The sequence below is a fragment of the Felis catus genome, chromosome B1 (genome assembly GCF_018350175.1).
Source record: "Felis catus isolate Fca126 chromosome B1, F.catus_Fca126_mat1.0, whole genome shotgun sequence".
NCBI lineage: Eukaryota > Metazoa > Chordata > Mammalia > Carnivora > Felidae > Felis > Felis catus.
Window position 1 is genome coordinate 135,535,130 of NC_058371.1, and position 18,625 is coordinate 135,553,754.

Sequence of the window (18,625 nt, forward strand, 5' to 3'; positions counted from 1 at the left end):
CTGTATTTACTGATGCTGTAAACATATTACTTCTCTGAATTCTTTCTTAGTCTTTTTTTTCCAGCCTGATAATTTGGTAGCTATGGATTAGAAAGCCCTTGTACTGAAGTAAATTTTTGCATTGAAGGAAGTAGGAAAGGTAAAACCTAGCTTCCGCAGATGAAAACTATGTAAAATTATTTTTTTCTACTTAGCAGTTTCCCCATAGATCGTAAAATACTCAAATTTCATGAGGCACTTTCAGGAGAATAAAATTTACGTAAATTATAGTTATTTTATTTGTAGTATATATACTTAAAAATATTTACATGAGAAATTTTAGCAAAGAGAAGAAAAGTTCACTTTTCTTGAAGCTGAGTCAAGATTAAAAGACAAAAATGCATTAAGAGAAAAAACCCTAGCTGAATTCTGCAAGTAGTGGCTCTTAGTGCTTTGAGCACTTGTGTAATGTGTATTCTGCAAATCATAGTTAAGGAATATGTTTTCATCTCAAAGTTTAAAAAGTTTTGAATATTCTTTGAAAGCCAGGCCATAGAAGATTTTTGGCTACTAGATGTAATTGAAAGACACTTTTGAATTAGGATGGTTTTATTATTGTAATACCCCTTTCTTCTTGTATAGAAATTGTAACAATTTGAAAGTATTTTTAAAGACCTGTTTTTACTTTTTTTTTAAATTTGTTTTTTAATATTTATTTTTGATGGAGGGAGGGAGGGAGGGAGAGAGAGAGAGAGAGAGAGAGAGAGTGTGTGTGTGTGTGTGTGTGTGTGTGTGTGTGTGTGTGTGAGAGAGAGCGAGCCAGGGAGGGACAGTGAAAGAGTGAGACACAGAATCTGAAGTAGGCTCCAGCCTCTGAGCTGTCAGCACAAACAGGGGGCTCAAACTCACACACTGTGAGATCATGACCTGAGCCGAAGTTGGAACCACCCAGCCGACTGAACCACCCAGGTGCCCCCTGTTTTTACTTTCTTACCTCCATAAAACTGTCCATTTTAGAGAAGAAAATTCCATCTCACCTATGACAAACTAAGAACTAAAGAGCCAAATTAGAAAACTAAAATGTTGACCTCGAAAGTTACTGTTGATTTATTCTGTTTCAAAGAGTCAGTGTGCAAAAATACCACGGAGAGGAATAGATACACAGAAGGTTTTTCTTTCTTTCTTTCTTTCTTTCTTTCTTTTTCTTCTTTCTTTCTTTCTTTCTTTCTTTCTTTCTTTCTTTCTTTCTTTAAATGAGCTGATAAAAGTAGGGCTGGCTTACTGTTTTACCATAACACACTTCTAAATTATAGGTGTCTTTTTTAATGCTGCCTAAGGTAGAGAACCCATCATTGTGGCTTTAATGATATCACTTAATACTAACCCTGAACTCTCGGGGTTTTTAATCATCAGATGTAGTCCTTTTCTAGCTCCTCCCTTTACCCAACCATTCATTTATTTAAATACAGATATGTTTTGTGTTTTTTAGATCTTAGTGAAACTCTGCAGTTTTGTTTCTCCGGCGGAAGAGCTGGCTCAAAAAGATGATCTCCAGCTTTTATTCAGTGCAATAACCTCTTGGTGCCCTCCCTACAACCTGCCATGGAGGAAGAGTGCTGGAGAAGTCCTTATGACCATATCCCGTCACGGTCTTAGTGTCAATGTAGTGAAGTATATTCATGGTGAATATTTCTTTATGTTCATTTTAGGAGCTCTACGTTTCTTCCAGTTTTCTCTTCATATGATGACAGATTGCTTTTTATTTCTCAGTTCTCTAAAGGTTCTATTTTAAATTAAAAACTATATTTGCCAGGAGAAAAAAAATATTCTTTGTTTGTGAGGCATTTCAAATGTGAGAAATTTTTATATGTTCCAAACAATAGATATATACAGACTTGAAATAATTTCATTGTCATGTAAATGTTTAATCATAATGTAAGTTCTGTGTCAGCCTATTCTTTCCTACTCTTCTATGAAAAAAAAACTATATTTGAGATACTATAGTTTAAAGCCTTTCTGAAGATACTTCATAAGTGGATAACTATGTATCCAATGTAGCATAAATGAAATTAGGTAGATTCTTTACCAGCACTAAGGAGAAATTATCCATTCTGTTCAAGTCCTATATAAGTGTCAGCTATAATGTCTTTATAGACATTTAAATGTCTAAATAGAAGACAATGTACCATCTCAAATACTTCACTTATTATATATTTTTTCCTGAAAATCCTTCAAAATAATTTTTAATACAACTTTTTTACTCATCTAACATCAGTCCTTCATTAAATGTTCTTGCCTCCATTTCTGTGTTAAATCTTTTTAGCCTTTGTTATATGACACTGGGTTTTTTTAGACAAATAAATTCATTACAGATATGAGAAAGTCTTTTTTGAAAAGCCTTCAATCCCCAATGTCAGTAATAGGTACAACTTTGCTTTAAACGAGTAACAAGTAGTGCAAGCATAATTTACAAAATTTTATTTCCCGAAGTATTTCTGTATCTCATTGTCCGTATTCACTCTAATTTTAGCTTTTAAACTAGTTATGGATTTTTATTTTTAAACATAGAAGATAGGGTTTTTTTCTCTTTCTTTGACTATACTAATATAAAAGCTCAAAAATGTCATTTGGCAGCATTTTCTTTAATGAAAAATATCCAAATATGGTGTAAAAACTAGATAAATGTCAACTATTTTCCAACATTTCCTGTTTTACCCTTTGTTTACTACTTAGAGGCAGAACTTTTCCAATGAATATATATATCATATTTACTTTTAGAATGTGTAACATTTATCTTATAATATTTCATAGATTAATACTTAATGTTTCACTTAATGTTTTATTAAACACAGTTAAGAATCAAAATTTTCTTCAGCAATTGACATAAATAATATGTATTTAATTCTTAATTCTTACAGAAAAAGAATGTTTATCTACATGTGTTCAGAATATGCAGCAATCAGATGACCTGTCTCCCCTAGAAATTGTTGAAATGTTTGCTGGGCTTTCTTGTTTCCTCAAAGATTCCAGTGATGTTTCCCAAACTCTTTTGGATGATTTTCGGATATGGCAAGGATATAATTTCCTATGTGATCTCTTGCTTAGGTAAAATCCCACAATTTAAGAACATATTTTAAATGTCTACTCAGTTTTTTTCATCATTGGGAACAGCGTGGTTTGGGGTTATGGAAAAAAAGGAATTAATGATTTAGTTAATGTATACTTTATCCCCTTGACTTTAATCACTTCTTTTTATTCCTGTTCTGTCAACAGAGTACAAAAAGTGAGTTTAAACTGACAAATGCGGGCTACAAACTTGGTGGGGTCAGTGGTTAGGTGTGAAAGTGTATGTACTCTTTGGTAGCTGAGGAAAAAAAGCTTAGGTGAACTAATGAACATCTTCGTAAAGTGTAAACGCTTCTCGCTTAGTTACATTTTTAGTATTTCTTACTATACCAATGGTTTATTAATGCAGTGAATAAGAATAATTATGTAGATTGAATGAGACCTTACAAATGTATATATAAAACAAAATGTTTCACTAGCCCCCTTTTCCACCCCAAATGTTGTATACATATCATGGGAAAATGGCTGGTTGGAATTTTATTAGGAAGACAATACTCATGCCTCATTAGTTGTTTTGGCTCTTTACTTACTTGTAAATCATTTGGTTTGTTGTAAGCCAGTACCATTTTGTAAACTCCTTATATGTAACACCAGTTTAACCCAGTTGCCAGTACTACTAGGCAACTTCCCAGAAGAGAATTTTGCATATATACCCTAATTTACAAAGGAGGACATAAAAGTTGATGAAATAAGCCTTTCACGTTACTAGAGGGTGTTAATTGGTGTAATCCTCTGAGGACACAGGTTGGTCAGATATTATCAAGAGCCTCAAAAATGTCGATACTCTTGATAGAATAATTTCACTTATGTTTATTAATCCTAAAAATATAATTGTGAATATTGTAGGCAAAACTTTATGCATATTAATGATTCTGAATTCTGATTTCTGCTGGCCGTCCCCCGTCTCTCTCTCTCTCCCCAAATTTGTGGTTGGCTCTTCATGCCCATTAAAAGAATATGTAAAGAGATTTTATATAAATGGAAGAGCATTTGTATTGACACTGGTAAATGGAAAAAACAGGTTATAAAATTCTTTATATGGTATAAAAATAACTACTATTAAGACCAAACTTTTTACAATAAAAAAGTACATAAACCATATCAAATGTCTAAGTTATGAGCCTAAGCATATTTCTTTTCTACTTTTGTACATTCTCCAGCTTTATTAATTTTTTTTGAAGTTTATTTATTTTCAGAGAAAGAAAGGGGGGAGGGGCAGAAAAAGAGGGAGAGAGAGAATCCCAAGTAGACTCCATGCTGTTAGTGCAGAGCTAGATGCAGGGCTCTGTTCCATGAACCTTGCTTGAGATCATGACCTGAGCTGAAATCAAGAGTCGGACACTTAACTGACTGAGCCACGCAGGTGCCCCTCTCCAGTTTTATTTTAATGAGAATAATTAGTTCTATTAGGAAGCCCCAGTAAATCTTACTCTTTAAAAAAGATAGTTTTGCACCCCATTTTGTGTTCTCAAGCCACAGTCAAGAAATAATTCCATAATGACTCCAAATGTTCTTTTAAAGAAACATTGTTTTAAAAAATTGTTAGACTCTAAGGACTATTTAATGTATTCTAATGAGTACCTGAATTAATTAATGAATACAGATAAAGACTTAAAACTTTCCAAGAAATTAATTTTTGAAAGTTAACTGAGAAATTGTCTTTAGAAAGAAATGGTTAATAAGATTTTTAGTTGTAAACAGTGAAACTTTATAACCTTGGAAATTTAGGAAACTTAAGAGAGATTTAATCTAATTCTTTTATTTTGAAAAAAATTTTTTAACGTTTATTTTTGAGACAAAGAGAGACAGAGCATGAATGGAGAAGGGTCAGAGAGAGGGAGACACAGAATCCGAAACAGGCTTCAGGCTCTGAGCTGTCAACACAGAGCCCGACACGGGGCTCGAACTCACGGACCGTGAGATCATGACCTGAGCCGAAGTTGGCCGCTTAACTGACTGAGCCACCCAGGCGCCCCTAATTCTTTTATTTTGTAGATACTTTCTACCAAAGGCTAAAGTGAGCTATCTAAAATAACACTGTTAAATGTAAAATCAGCACTTATATATGAGGTCTTTAGACTATTTAATATAATTTGCTTTCATTATGGTGTAATGTCTTATAATAAAATTTATAGATTTTAAAAAATAGTATGTTTTTATATAGGAAAACTTGTACGATGAAACCTCTTGGAGTGCTTTATATATTATTGCATGTACAAATTGAAATTTTCTTTCTGTGTTAAATTTGAAAATACAAGAGAGAAAAAAATATTTACTAAACCATACTTTTCCTAGATTGGAACAAGCAAAAGAAGCAGAATCCAAAGATGCCTTGAAAGATCTGGTTAATCTGATAACTTCCCTAACAACATATGGTGTCAATGAACTAAAACCAGCTGGTATTACCACAGGGGCACCCTTTCTATTGCCTGGATTTGCAGTACCTCAGCCTGCAGGCAAAGGTGAGTCCTTTTTTTTTTGTTTGTTATTTTCCCCTGTTTTGAGCCACTCAGAGAAACAGAGACAGAATAAATTAGTTTGACTTTGATTTCCCTTTATGGTACATGTATAAAGGTAATATGCTGTTTTTCATTAGAGTTAATGGTTTCTTTATGGTGCAAGTTCTTTTTTTTTTTTTTTTTTTTTAATTTTTTTTCAACGTTTTTTATTTTAATTTTGGGACAGAGAGAGACAGAGCATGAACGGGGGAGGGGCAGAGAGAGGGGGAGACACAGAATCGGAAACAGGCTCCAGGCTCTGAGCCATCAGCCCAGAGCCTGACGCGGGGCTCGAACTCACGGACCGCGAGATCGTGACCTGGCTGAAGTCGGATGCTTAACCGACTGCGCCACCCAGGCGCCCCTATGGTGCAAGTTCTTAAGTGACAGTCTTTAGCAGATCAAATACTTCAAATATATACATACACACACACACACACACACACACACACATATATACACATGTATATGTAATGAAAATATTATAACATCAGTGAAATTTACATCTTAATATTTCATATTAACATTCAAACAACAGTCAGAACATGCCTTTTTTGAACATTGGCATGCTAAAGCATTTCCAATTTACATGGTTGGAACTTGAGTAACACGCTGATTGCCATGTTTTTCTCTAGAAGATATAAACAGAAAGCATGAGGTACAAGTGCTTATATTGTAAAACTGAGCAATGTAGGTATAAAGAAGTTATATTATTTCAGGTCAGAGAATAAATTTTATAGTTCAGATTTCCTAACTTTGACTCCGTATCTAGTGATTCTTTTACTAAGAAACCTTGTTTAGTTAATAACATTTAGTTACCTAAGAGTGCAAGCTAGTTTTACTGTTTATTTTATTTTTTTTATAAAAAATATTTTTTTAATGTTTATTTCTGGGAGACAGAGTACAAACAGGGAGGGGCAGAGAGAGAGGGAGACACAGAATCTGAAACAGGCTCCAGGCTCCAAGCTGTCAGCACAGAGCCTGACACGGGGCTCAAACCCACAATGTGGGGGATCATGACATGGGTTGAAGTCAGATGCTTAACCGACTGAGCTACCCAAGTGCCCTATTTATTTTAAATGCATAATAACTGTTATGGAATATAATAAGCCTCAAGGCCTCTCATAGTTTCTTTCCTGTGATTGTCACTAAATATTCAATATAGTTATGATATTTGGCCATAAAATTTAGCCAGAAGATATCAACATGTGTGATTGTTTAAATTCCACAGTATGTTATCTATGTATTTTATGACATAGAAGTCAATGGTTATAAATTTTTTTCTTCAGTGAGAATAAATGGATATACTAGAAAGTCCTAAATTTAATTCGCTGGAGAAAATTCTATTGAAAAGTCATGAGTTAGGTTGGAGTTGTCAGACAGACTTCCTACAGTGACTTGTACTGTCAGTCTGGAGGTTGTACAGAACTCTTCAAGTGAGTCTTTGTGCAGTAAGTAGAAATCCAGGCATATCTTACTGAGTAGTTAAGCGTTTCATTTTATTTAATTATTAAGAAAAAAATAGGACTCTCAAAAAACTTCTAATTTACAGACTGTAGCTTGATTATTCTACAACTATTTGAGTTAATTTAAAAATATTTCACAGTATTCTTCCAATTTTAAACTTTATTATTGTTTCACTTGGTTAATCCGATCATGATAGTGGTATAATAGCTGGTTATATTCGCATAATTTTGCAATGAGAGAATTAATGCAGCAAAATTAACCTTCCTCGTATGTCTGCCTTATATTGTCCCATCTGTAACTGGGATAGTAAAATACATAACCTTGCAGGGTTAACTGTGAGAATCCAGTGACTTAATATGAACGAAAACAAGGTTAACTAGAAAGGACAGTGCCCTAAGAATCAGAATTCATATGATTGTGAGTTATCTAACCTTTCTAAATATCACTTTCTTCTTCAGAAAAATTAATATAATATTCTATAAAATGAATGGATCAGGATAGATCATTTTGAGTTTCAGTTATAACTCAAAAGATAGCTATATCCCATGGCCTGCATTGTAGGGTTATTGTGCTGACTAAAGGAGATAGCTCTATTCACATAAAGAGAGTATGGAATGTCTTTTTTCTCTGGTCAATAGTTGAGACATAATTGGCATATATTAAAATTTGTCAATTTTTAGTGTCTAATCTGATGCGTTTTCATAAAGGCATATGGTTGTGCAATCACCACCATAATCATGATATGGAATATGCCCACCCTTCTAAAAATTTACTTGTTTCCCTTTCCATTCAGTCCCTGCTTTCCCACCAACTTGCTAGCAACCATTGATCTCCTTTGGTGTTGCCCTTTCTAGAATGTCATAAACTGGAGTCGTAGAGGATGTAGTTTTTTGTATTTGGCTTCTTTCACTTTTGTGATTCATTCATATTATTTCGTGTATCTGAAGTTCCTTTTTTGGATAGTATTTCATTTGGATATGTCACAATTTGTTTACCCATTCACCAATTGACAGCATTTATTTAACTATCATGAATAAAGCTACTGTGAACATTTATATGAAGCAAGTCTTTGTGGGGACATATATTTTCATTTCTTTGGGGTAAATACCAAGCAGTAGAATTGCTGGGTCATATGGTAAATGAATATTTAACTTAACAAGAAACTGCCAGACTGTTTTCTGAAGTACTCACACCAGCAATGTAAGAAAATTTGCTTTACATCCTCAGCAGCACTAATGGTGTTAGTCTTTTTAATTTAGGTAATCTAGTGAGTATGTAGTAGTATCTAGTTGTGTTTTCTAATTTACATTTTTCTAAATGATTTTGAGCATCTTTTAATGTGTTACTTGCCATTTGTATCTCTACTTGGGTTCAGATCTCTGTGCCCAGTGTTTGATAGGATTGTTCATTCTGGGATTTTAAGAGTTCTTGAGATATTCTGGATAAATCGTTTATAAGATATATGTATTTTTTGTGTTACAGTATGTTTTCCCGATCTTAACTTGGCCTTTTTTTCTTAGTGGCATCTTTAGAAGAATGTAACTTTTAATTTTGATAAAGTCCAGTTTATCATTTTAAAAATATTTTGTAGGGAGGCACTTGGGTGGCTCAGTTGGTGAAGTGTCCAACTTTAGCTCGGGTCATGATCTTGGGTTTGAGCCTCACATTGAGTTCTCTGCTGTCATCCTGGAGCCTAGAACCTGCTTTGGATCCTCTGTCTCCCTCTCTCGCTGCCCTTCCCCAGCTCGTGCATACATGTTCGCGTGCGCGCTCTCTCTCTCTCTCTCTCTCTCTCTCAAAAATAAATAAACATTAAAAAAAATATTTTGTAGGTTTGACCTCAGATTGAAAAAATGTTACTTAACCCCAAATCCGTAAAATTTGTGTTTTCTTCTAGGAGTTTCATATTTTGATTCTTATATCAACATCTGTGATGCATTTTAAGTTAATATTTGTATATGGCAGGGAATACGGTTTTTTTCTTCCAGTATGGGTATCCAAGACCTTTTGTTGAAAAGACCATGTATAGGGTGCCTGGGTGGCTCAGTCAGTTAAGCGTCCGACTCTTGATTTTGGCTCAGGCCATGATCTCATGGTTTGTGAGATCAAGCCCCATGTGGGGCTCTGTGCTGATGGCATAGAGCCTGCTTGGAATTCTGTCTCTCCTCCTCTCTTCCTCTCCCTCCCTCTCTCTCTACCTCTCTCTCTCAAAATAAAAAAAAAAGGCGGGGGGGGGGGGGAAGACCATGTACAAACATATATCTGGGATTCTTTTTCAGTTCTGCTCCATGGATCAATGTGTGTCTGTCCTTAAGCCAAAACTATAATTTCTTGGTTACTGTATCTTTTTACTCTTTTTACTGTATCTTTAAAATAAGTCTTAGAGTCATTTTAAATTGTCTAATTTTGTTTTTCTTTTTCAAAATAACTTTGGCTTTTCTATATCCTTTGAACTCCATATAAATTTAATCATGTTAAATTTTGAAAACAAAAAACAAAAGCCTGAGACTGAGAGTTGACTGAGAATACTTAGAATGTAAATCAACTTGGGGAGAATTGACATCTTAACAATACTAAATCTTCTAATCCTTTTCATTTTTTAAAGAATGTCCACGCCAGGGGGCACCTGGGTGGCTCAGTCAGTTGAGCTTCCAACTTCAGCTCAGGTCATGATCTCGTGGTCCATGAGTTCAAGCCCCACATCAGGCTCTGTGCTGACTCCTCAGACCTGGAGCCTGCTTCTGATTTTGTGTCTCCCTCTCTCTCTGCCCTTCCCCCGCTCATTCTCTGTCTCTCAAAAATAAATAAACGTTAAAATATATATATATATATATATATATATATATATGTATATATACTAAAAAGAATGTCCAAGCCAGGATTAGTTTTTCTAGTTCTGTGTTTATCTTCTTTTTAGTTTTTTTTTTTTTTATGTTTTAAGTTTATTTATTTATTTTGAGAGAAAGAGCACAAGTGGAGGAAGAAGAGGAGGAAGGAGAGAGAGAGAATCCCAAGCAGGCTCCATACTGTCAGCACAGAGCCTGATGACGTGGGGCTCAGATTCATGAACCTTGAGATCATGACCTGGGCCCGAAACTGAGCCACCAGGCGTCCCTGTTTGTCTTCATTTAAAAATCCAGCTTTTGGGGCGCCTGGGTGGCTCAGTCGGTTAAGCATCCGACTTCAGCCAGGTCACGATCTCGCGGTCCAGGAGTTCGAGCCCCGCGTCGGGCTCTGGGCTGATGGCTCAGAGCCTGGAGCCTGTTTCCGATTCTGTGTCTCCCTCTCTCTCTGCCCCTCCCCCATTCATGCTCTGTCTCTCTCTGTCCCAAAAATAAATAAACGTTAAAAAAAAAAAATCCAGCTTTTTCTTTAAGGCACTATGTTAATTTCTTGACACTATGTTAATTTTTTGGTCATTTAATAAATGACCTATACTTCTAATAGTTGTGGGGCTGGGGACAGTTTTTAGAGGCAAACAGTTGTTTTCAGGTGCTTCGCATACTTTCTATGTTAATTTCTGTATAATTATTTTTACTAATTTGCCTCACAAATTTTTTTTAAGTTGGTGTGTTTGAAAACCAGATGTTTAAAAATATAGCTAATAGCTAGCCATAAATTGCTTTAAGAAACATATACGTAAAGAAATTGCACTTCTAGCTTGAAAACAAAATAAATTTTCAAATTAAAATTTATGGAGGTTCTAGTGTAGTAATTATAAAGGGAAAACTGGAACTTAGAGAATTTTCAGACCCCTGTTTTCCTGCCTGCTTTCTTGCTGCTCTCTGGCCTCCGGCTTCAGGCTAAAGGTTTTTTCTTGAGAGGTAACTGTTCTTACAGACAAGGTCTGTCTTGCAGATAATAAGAAGTGAAATCCCTGCACATTTCCAAATTCTGAAGCCTGGGCTTACATAACATGCTTTATTCTCTGTAACAGTCTAACGTTTCAACATATACTATTCTTGAATTGGAATATTCATAATGATGCATTAAAAGTTTAATCAGTATTGTTATTTTTAATGAAATGACTGAAGCTAATTAGTAGGTAATTTAAGAATTTTTGTGAAAATGGGATGTGTTCTTAGTAAATAGTTGATAAATATTACAATTCATGATCTGTTTAAATAGACTAGTTTGCCACGATTTAAAATGTCACATAGTACCTACTTTTGTGTTCTTGTTTTCCATTTTAGGTCACAGTGTGAGAAACATCCAAGCCTTTGCAGTTCTTCAGAATGCATTTTTAAAAGCAAAAACCAACTTCCTTGCCCAAATCATTCTTGATGCCATCACAAATATTTACATGGCTGACAATGCCAATTACTTCATCCTGGAGTCACAGCACACACTGTCACAGTTTGCAGAAAAGATTTCTAAGCTCCCAGAAGTACAAAGCAAATACTTTGAGATGCTGGAGTTTGTTGTTTTTAGCTTGAATTATATCCCTTGTAAAGAACTCATTAGCGTTAGCATCCTCTTAAAATCTAGCTCTTCTTACCACTGTAGCATTATTGCAATGAAGACGCTTCTTAAGTTTACACGACATGACTACATATTTAAAGATGTGTTCAGGGAGGTGGGCCTTCTGGAGGTCATGGTAAACCTTTTGCACAAATATGCTGCTCTCTTGAAGGATCCAACTCAGGCACTAAATGAACAAGGTAAAGCATTTTCCATTCACTTTTTATGATAAAAGGGTGTGGGCAGCATGTTTTGTTCATGTTTTGCTATTTATTTGGCTGTAGATTTGAATGACTTACTCATCTGCATTGTGATATCCTTGTAAATAATTCACACAGTTAACTTGTTCATTCAACCTCTGTTAGGGAATTGGGAAGGAGCAGGGGCCATTGTAGTAGAAAATAATTTACGGTAAAAATTAAGGGAAACATGGTCCACATGACTCATGGCTGCTACTTTCTGCTTCTAAGAGGGAATTTAAAAAGCTCCTAGAAAGATTTGGAAAGTTTAGGTGCCTCAAAATGTTTTTAATTACAGAGAACAAAAAAATATATATCTTTTTAGTCATGTTATGTATATACACATGTATTATTATTTAGGTACCGTAAATTTGATATTTTTCATCCTTTCTAATAAATCCAATAAAAGCATAGCAGTTTCTGGCATTTAAGTATTAAATATGTTGAATTAATATAGTTTGAATAGATGCACTATTCATAAACTTTTCTTTCTCTTTGGTGCCTTAAAATCTAGCATCCTCTTGTTAACTGCTTTGATTAGGAAAACCTTTGTGAGAAAAATACTTTTAACTTTGGCATCCGCCCCTTTTTTTAAGTTTTTATTTGAATTCCAGTTAACATATAGTGTTATATCAGTTTCAGGTGAATGATCTAGTGACTCAGCAATTCCATATATCACCCAGTGTTGACATTTTCCTTTTTAATATTTGTTAGACAGTTGTAACTTTCTAGCCACACCAAAATAAAACCTGTGAACACTGATTTTGACTTTATTTTGGTAGCCGGTGGACATGTGTATCATTTTTAAAGGTTGCATTGTATCAATTGCATTAGTGGTAAAAGTGAATATTAAAGAAATAATTAAATTATCAAAAACCTGAATCAGAAACAAAATAAGCATACAACTTTTGTGATTTGAACCTTTGATCCTTTTTCCTAGGGGACTCAAGAAATAATAGTTCAGTTGAAGACCAAAAACACCTGGCTTTGTTGGTTATGGAGACCTTGACAGTGCTGCTTCAAGGATCAAACACAAATGCAGGTGACTAGCCAGGCTACTAGCAAATGCTTTCAGAGAGTGTTCTCTCTGATTTTATCTTCTCTAATGATTCTTGCTTCTGAAATGTCCTTATCACTTATAGAAAAAACTATTGATTCAGTGATGGTTCCATCCTATGTAGAAATGCAAGACTTTCAACCTTTATAAGTCTATTGACAAAGTATGTAACATTATTATTATTTCAAAATATGTTCTTATATTTTATTGCTGTTTATAGTATGCCTTGTTTTTGAAATAGTTTGGTTTTTTATTTACATATTATACTCTTAGTTGAATGGCTTTGCTTATTTTCCAAAATATCTGCTCTCTATGATGATTTTCTTAATTTTTAGTAATTCAACTTAAAGTATTATAATGTTACATCTTTAAGGAAATATTGAAAAGTGATTCTCTAATAAAATTTTCCTCTCCCAGGTAAAATGGATTTATTAAGTCTTTATCTTCGGCCTCAACTTCTCTTCAGTTCTTTTCTGCCCATCATTGACAGTCCACTTGTATTTGTAAAATACCACTCTTGCTCTTAAAAAAAAGATTACTTGAAATTTTAGCCAACATCAGAAATCTCTCAGGCAACAATGTCAATACAGTTCGAGAAGAGTATTGGGAAGATGAATCGAGATGAATAGGCTGGGTTCAGATCATAGAGAGCCTTTTAGGCCATGCCAAGGAAATGTGAATTGTATTTTAAGTATTATGGGAAGCCACAAATGGATGAATGAGTGAGCGAACAAATAAGTGAGCTAGGGAACACATGCATGTCTATTTGCCTGAGTATGCAAAGGAACTCAATATTCAACATATTTAATATGTATTGTGTGTCCCAGGCACCATGCTAAGTGTTAGAGATACAAAGATGATTCTTGCCCTGAAGGAATTACCACCGGATAGAAAAAGATGTAAACATGTAATTATATGTCATTACTTAAATACAGTTTTGGCAAATGCCAAAACAGAGTTGAATGAATTCAGTAGGTCATTTAAGAACGATATTACTAACTATGTGATCTTGGGCACATAATGCTTTGCTCACAGTTAAGTGTTCGGAAAATAATAGCCATTATGATTATGTAATGCGGACTAACTGGCCACCTGGAAGTAAATACATGGCTTTCCGTGTGCTAAACCTCAGCACATGACTTTAACGCTCACTTCTTACAAAGTTTGCAAAGAGAAAGTCATTAAGTTGAGAGGACAGTGGCTGCTACAGCAAAATACACTGACATCTTTTCACTCAGGAAACATTTATAAAAATACAGACTTGGAGGAAATCCCAAGTTTAATGGGGACCAAACATATAACCAAATAATACTAAACTGTTTGATATAAGTTATTGTAATAGTGGCATATACCAGGTACTCTAAAAGCATAAAGCTTTAAAGCTGGGCTATTTTAGGTATCAATCCTGTTCTGACACTTGCTAGCTGTGTGAACTTGGCCATGTTATTTAACTTCTGTATGTCTCATTTCCTCATCTGTATAACAGGGGATGAAGAATCAATCTACAAGGCTTTGGAGCAGTACAGTGATTTCTTTTTATTATAGAGTTTGTCTTTTTTTATTCGTGTGCTCGACTTACTTGAAAAGTTTGGTTCCTTGCAATGTTATTCATTGTAGAATAATGTATTCCACTCCTTTCTTGCTACTATTTTGAATGTCTCATTCAGTTTAAATCTCATTTATTTGGGCTATTGTTCCTATGAGAGCTTCTAACACAAATGGATTTCCATTATTGTTCAGCTTAAAGCCTTTACATAAAAATATTGGGTCTCGTTGTAGGCTACCTGTGGAATTTCTGTATGTTCTAGATACAGAATGGAGAATGTGAACATGGTGAACATATTAGGGTGTTATTCTTGCATTAAAGACATCTAGAGAGGATTTGGTTATGCCTTTGCTGACATCCCACAGTGCAGTTTTGTGTTGAATTTAAAAGGGGAAATGGTTGGGTGCATCTTATTTGCATTCTTTTGAGTTACTCTTCCTACAAAAAGATCAAATTTTAATTCATCTGATTTGTCTCAGAATGTTTTAAGTTAGCCCATGTTGTTCTTTTTTCTCTTTCAAGGAATTTTCCGGGAATTTGGAGGTGCGAGATGTGCACATAATATCGTGAAGTACCCTCAGTGCCGGCAGCATGCCCTGATGATTATCCAGCAGTTGGTGCTGTCCCCAAACGGGGAGGATGACATGGGCACTCTCCTGGGGTTAATGCACTCAGCCCCACCGACAGAATTGCAGTTGAAGACCGACATTTTAAGGGTAAGTTGAATAACCGCGTTGTTACTATTCTTACTGTTCTTTTACTGTTAATATCTGTGGTTATTTTTTAATAACTTAAAACTATCCTAAGCTATTCCTGTAGTTTTTCTTCAAGTCTAACAATATGCCAAAATCATAGTCGTAGAAGAAAAGCCAGTATCTTCTCTGGCCTCCAGGGTCCTCAGGATTCTGTCTCCTTCCCCTCTGACATCCTTTCCTCACACCATTCCCCCATTCCTGGCACAGACATCACAGGTCGTATACCTACCTTCTAGAATCATATATTTCCTTCATTAACTTTTGCTTTATGCAATGAATTTCTCAGGAATAAGTTTATTTTTTTCTTTGTGCTGTGTACATTTCATCCTGTTTTGATAGTTGTTTTGAAAATGAATTTTATTTTATTAAAAAAATATTTTTAACATTTATTAATTTTTTTGAGAGCGAGAGAGTGTGCATGCCAGAGCAAGCGGGGAAGGGACAGAGAGGGAGAGAGTGAGAATCTGAAGCAGGCTCTGCACTGTCAGCACTGAGCCCAACGCAGGGCTCTATCCCACGACTGTGAGAGCATGACATCAGGAGTCAGATGCTCAACCGACTGAGCCACCCAAGCACCACTATGCATTTTATTTTAAAACACAATTACTCTGAGCACAACTCACAGACAAGAAGGAATTTACACGTGTGTCAATATTTAGGAACATTTGTATGTCAGAAAGGATTGTTTAGAAAAAAATAAGTGCCTTCAAATGATGTTAAGGCTGTCAGCTTTTTAAACATAACGTTTTCCTTCTTTCTTGGTACCTTTTTAATTGGGTTTGTAAAACATTAGTAGATAGAGTTACCAAGAAGTAAGTAGCTGACCTGTAACTTTAAGGCAGCATTGTTCTGGTAAATGGTAATAACTCTTAGACTGGAGCAGGGTTGAGGGGGGTGATCCTAATGTGTCGCATTTATTGACTTCCATGATGTGACTACTGCCACGGTGACCTGTTTCAGGCAATTAATGTGTTACTGAATGTGGATTGGGAAGAGACACACAATAGCACCCCATTGTAAAGTATCTTAAGAATACAGGTAATAGGGGCACCTGGATGGCTCAGTCAGTTAAGTGTCTGACTCTTGATTTTGGTTCAGGTCACAACCTCACAGTTTGGGACATCAGTCGCTGTGTTGGGCTGTGTGTGACAGCTTGGAGCCTGCTTGGGATTCTCTTTCTCCCTCTCTATGACCCTTCTACACACCCCCATGGCACCTTATTGTCTCTTGCTGTCTCAAAAATAAACATTAAAAAAATAAAGGGGCACCTGGCTGGCTCAGTCGGTTGAGCATTCGACTTCGGTTCAGGTCATGATCTCACAGCTCATGAGTTCGAGCCCCGCGTCAGGCTCTATGCTGACAGCTCGGAGCCTGGAGCCTGCTTCAGATTCTGTGTCTCCCTCTCTCTCTGCCCCTCCCCCGCTCATGCTCTGTCTCTCTCTCTCAAAAATAAACACTCCAAAAAAAATTTTTTTTAATAAATAAATTAATTAAAAATAGAGTACAGGTAATAGTAAAATATAGAAAATAAGTAGGAAGTGATGAGTTTTGAGTATTTACTTTTAGTTTGTTTTTAAAATAATTTATTTAGGGGTGCCTGGGTGGCTCAGTCGGTTAAGTGTCTGACTTCAGCTCAGGTCATGATCTCACAGTCTGTGGGTTCGAGCCCCGCATCAGGCTCTGTGCTGACAGCTCAGAGCCTGGAGCCTGCTTCGGATTCTGTGTCTCCCTCTCTCTCTGCCCCTCGCCTGTTCATGCTCTGTCTCTCTCTGTCTCAAAACTAAATAAAAATATTTAAATTAATTAAACAATTTAGTTGTAAGTTATAGACCTTAATTTTTAATTATGGCTATGTTTTAACAACTAGCACATAAAATTCCAAAAATATAACACTTGCCTTTCAAGAGCCAGTATGAGCTGGCTCTAACATTCCACTGCTTTGAGGACAGGAGGGAGTGTGGGGTGAGGAGGATTGGGGGGACCTCGATTTCAATTCCCATTTTCACTGCATTCAGAACCGCCTCTTGGTGCCTGTGTTCAGCTGACACAACCACAGACCTATTGATTTAATTTGTAATTATTGGGGCAGAAACCCAAAATTCTGTATGTAGTATTTTATGATTCTGTCAATGCACAAATTTGAATTATATGCATTATGTTTATTGCAGATTCATATGTAGCTGATGATTGTGTCTAACAACCACCTACCATCAACATTTCATTGTATCTTTAGGGTTTGCTCCTTACCATTAATTATTGACTTCAGCAGCATGTTAGATTATTACCAGTATTTGAAAATTTTCAAATACTGAGATTATGCTATGATGATGTCAGGAGTGCCAGGAGAGTACCAGTTTTGAGGTAGTAGGAGATGAACTTATCCAGAAGTATGTGATACAGACTACTGGACTGAGGACTTTTGGACTCAGTCAACTGTTTTTCTAACGCTTAAGCCTAATTCTAACCTGTGATACAGTTTTCTGAATATTACTTTACCTCTGAACTCACCCTTCCTTCTATATACAATAATACTTGTACTGTTTCCCCAGTGTGTTTTTAATGATGACGGTCATGGGCTTATATCAGGCACTTTGTTAACGCTTTTGCAGGTACTTCCTGTGGAGAAAGTTATCATCACTACCCTTATACAAGCGAAAAACCAGGCACAGAAAGATTAAGTGGCTGACTGTAGTAAAACATTTTGTAACATTGGAGTCAGAATTTCAACCCGAGCATTCTGACTGTAGCCCTTGCATTTAGTCTCCAGGCTAGATTATAAAATGTTTAAAAGTAAAAAAAGTTACAAAATATTATGGTCATATGAGTTGATATTGCATGTGTAAGTACAGTTTATTAAATTGGACAAGGTGTGGAAACTATAATATCAGATCCTATTATAATGGAAATTTATTGGCAGAATAATGGAAGGAATACATTGTACTTTAGAATTTTATTTATATATACAGATTGTATATTTTAAAATAATTAAGGCATAGTTATATATAATTTCTGTAGTATATTTTGAAAGGGTAATTATATGTATTAATATTTACCATTTCTCTTCTTCAAATAACATTAGAAATGGGAGACATTTTAATAAAATGACCTTTTCAAGAATAATGATTGGAAAGGTTGTAAACTGCGTGTTAGGTAGTATTAAATATCCTTGGTGTTCCAGCGGCTGAAACAGAGTGAAAAGGAGCCCATGTGTCAGCACAGATTTCAGATTGTTGTTTGAGGCAGTAAGTGGCATGGTTAGGTGCACGAGTAGGGGCATCATTGCACCTGGGTTTATATCCCCTCATTGCCATTGTGTAAGCTGTAAAATTTTTGGCAAGTTATTTAACCGTGTTGAACCACATTTTAACTGGATAGTAATAGTGCCTAGCACACAGGCACTGTGTGGAGAGGTTTAAATAAGATAGTACACAACTGAAAGAAGTGCCTTGTACATATTAAGAGCCCACAAAATGTTAGGCAGTTTTATAATGTGTTAT

The 18,625-nt window shown here is 35.5% G+C and overlaps 1 protein-coding gene across 14 annotated transcripts in view; it reads left to right on the top strand.

Annotated features, from left to right (window-relative positions):
• The window catches only part of WDFY3 (WD repeat and FYVE domain containing 3), a 277,594-nt gene that overhangs the window by 127,856 nt on the left and 131,113 nt on the right, over nucleotides 1–18,625 (top strand). For all 14 annotated transcript variants that reach the window (XM_023252964.2, XM_023252963.2, XM_045056143.1 and 11 more), the window contains 6 exons: nucleotides 1,469–1,661; nucleotides 2,898–3,084; nucleotides 5,401–5,567; nucleotides 11,264–11,731; nucleotides 12,711–12,812; nucleotides 14,896–15,089. In XM_023252964.2, the coding sequence (XP_023108732.1) occupies nucleotides 1,469–1,661; nucleotides 2,898–3,084; nucleotides 5,401–5,567; nucleotides 11,264–11,731; nucleotides 12,711–12,812; nucleotides 14,896–15,089 (1,311 nt within the window). The remainder of the gene's footprint in view (nucleotides 1–1,468; nucleotides 1,662–2,897; nucleotides 3,085–5,400; nucleotides 5,568–11,263; nucleotides 11,732–12,710; nucleotides 12,813–14,895; nucleotides 15,090–18,625) is intronic.